General features: G+C 35.6%; 1 protein-coding gene across 1 annotated transcript in view; it reads right to left on the reverse strand.

Moving 5' to 3' along the window:
- Positions 1–237: 237 nt before the first annotated feature.
- The window catches only part of LOC119576711 (inactive hydroxysteroid dehydrogenase-like protein 1), an 8,875-nt gene continuing 6,612 nt past the window's right edge, over positions 238–2,500 (reverse strand). Inside the window, exons 7-9 of the mRNA XM_037924357.1 lie at positions 1,572–1,719; positions 1,026–1,123; positions 238–723 (exon numbers count right to left, since the gene is read on the reverse strand). Of these exons, the coding sequence (XP_037780285.1) occupies positions 619–723; positions 1,026–1,123; positions 1,572–1,719 (351 nt within the window). The 3' untranslated portion in view covers positions 238–618. The remainder of the gene's footprint in view (positions 724–1,025; positions 1,124–1,571; positions 1,720–2,500) is intronic.

Raw genomic sequence — 2,500 nt, forward strand, 5'->3', positions numbered from 1 at the left:
AAGCCAAATCTTTTCCGTAAAAAACTAATGTACAGACGGGATGCACCCGACATTTTACAACACATTAATTATACGACAATATAATAACCATTTTTTCAAACGCAACCCCCCAAAATCGGCTGTTTGGGGAGTAACAAATATGGGGTTTGCTTATAGCTCAAGTTTGTAGTGGAATTGGCTTTGCCTTAGCTACCCAATAACAGTGTCACTTCATCGGTATATCTAATATAATTTTTTATGTATAAAAAAGTCGATACTTCGATACATTAACATACCGATTTTGAATTTAAAGATAATAGTTATAAATTGCTAAATAACCCGTCTCTTTACATGTTTTCTTAACATAAGTCGCGTATTGCTAAGGAAGGCGACTGTACTGAATATGAATAACAGACAAAACCAGAAAAAAATTTGTATATTTACATATTTATGTATTTTTATTTTATTTTTTATCTATTCTTTTATTCACTTACTAATGTATCTATTTATTATAAGTAAAGATCGCTGTCTGTTTATTTGTACAGTTATTCATCCAGCAACTCAATTGGGTTCTGCTACACATTTCCCACCAAATGTTATTTTCCTGACATCCATTTCTGCTGATCCTCCGTCATGTAATCATTCATTTTTGGTCTTCTTCGAATCCTTCAGTAGAGACTCGCAGTTCTTCTTTAAAATCTTTATCCAGATCCATCGCGAAAAGAAATTATCCATTATCCAGGCCTGAAAAGCGGAAAATATAAACGTGATGGGGTTATTAATTTGGATAATTATTATTGTTTACATGTCTTCTCAAGCAGTCAAGCTATATTTGTCAGACACCCCCCCTCCCTCTCGGCTATCCATCTATTTCAGGCATCACCTTATCTGTCTCTTCAAACATCTCCTTATCCATCTAACCAAGCATTTTCCCTATCGTTCTATTTAGACATATCATTTCTTCAAACATTCCCCTACTCTCGTGCCTATCTATTTAAACATCCCCCCGCCTCCATCTCTGTAGACATCCTAGTAAAAGTTCTTACCTGAATGCCATGGGTCCAATAGCCTGTCGTGTACGAGGTGTATCCTAAGGTATCCACAGCATGAGCAGCGTAGTTGGAGGCTGTAGGCACGAAGAATCCTGGCGAGAGAAAGAATGGTAATTCTGAAATTTATCTTATATATGGTAGTTATTATCTTATATATGGTATATGGTAGTGTTATATATGGTATATGGTAGTGTTATATATGGTATATGGTAGTTCGTCCACAGATCTCACCCATTTACCGATAAATAAAAAGGTTATACGGAGTCCCGGTAGGAGAAAAATATTGAGAATAGATACGAGATATATTAGGAAAATGTGCAACAGCTGAAAATAAATAGTGTTAATAAAGCGTCTCAATAAGAGAAAAAAAGACAGAAAAAATAACAGAAAATATAAATGAGGAAAATGTAAAAAACAAACAGAAAAAGACAACAAAGAAATAATATAAATATATACAAAACAATATAACATTTCAAATAGACAAAAAAACAACGAAAAATAATAATACAGAAATATGTATAACTAATTACAGAATCTTACTTGGTTTGTGTATCTTCTCGGAATAGCTCGTCATGTTGGTCGAGACATAGGCAGGGGTGACGGTCTGAAAAGTCACGCCAGAATTTTCGTATTCTGCCCCTAAAGCCTCGGAGAAGAAGTCTACAAAGGCCTGTAGAAAATGAATGTGTTATTACTAGACTGTTATTTTCATTATATATATTTCCATTATATATATATATATATAATATATATATATATAATATAATATATATATATATATATATATATATATGTATATATATATATATATATATATATATATATATATATATATATATATATATGTGTAAATATATATATATATATATATATATATATATATATATATATATATATATATATATATATATATATATATATATCCGTGTGGACCCCGGGGTAGAATAGGTCCAACGTACCCTCTGCGTGTCGTAAGAGGCGACTAAAGAGGTTGGCGGCAGGAAGGGCATCCGGCCGTAAAAACCCCTGCCAAGCCAATACATGATGCGGAGAATCAGGAATGCAGACAGAGCTAGGGCGTACCCCGCAGGCGACGCGTCGGATGACCGCCGTGATCCGGCGACAAATGGGCAACGGCTACTGTATCAAGAGCGGATACGGCTAAAGAAGCAAGCTCAGAGGAAGAAGAGATCTCGGGCTTGACCATGGGGCTCTTGGCGCTGCATGGCCTCGTCTGCGCTTGGCGGTGACCTTTGCCATGTCTACCAAGCCATTCAAAACTGAACTCAAAATTCTCCCCACTGATGACAGTTCATCTTAGATCGTTTTCAGCAGCCATCGACAATTAACATGGACGTGGATGGTGTCGTGCCAGCTTCCGTAAAGAGGAACACAAACGAATGTTCTCATGTTGAAAATTATAAGCATTGAGGTAGGAAGCTCAAGGTCTTTCTTCTCATGTCTCGTAA

This window comes from Penaeus monodon, chromosome 9, assembly GCF_015228065.2.
Source record: "Penaeus monodon isolate SGIC_2016 chromosome 9, NSTDA_Pmon_1, whole genome shotgun sequence".
In the NCBI taxonomy this organism is placed as follows: Eukaryota; Metazoa; Arthropoda; class Malacostraca; order Decapoda; family Penaeidae; genus Penaeus; species Penaeus monodon.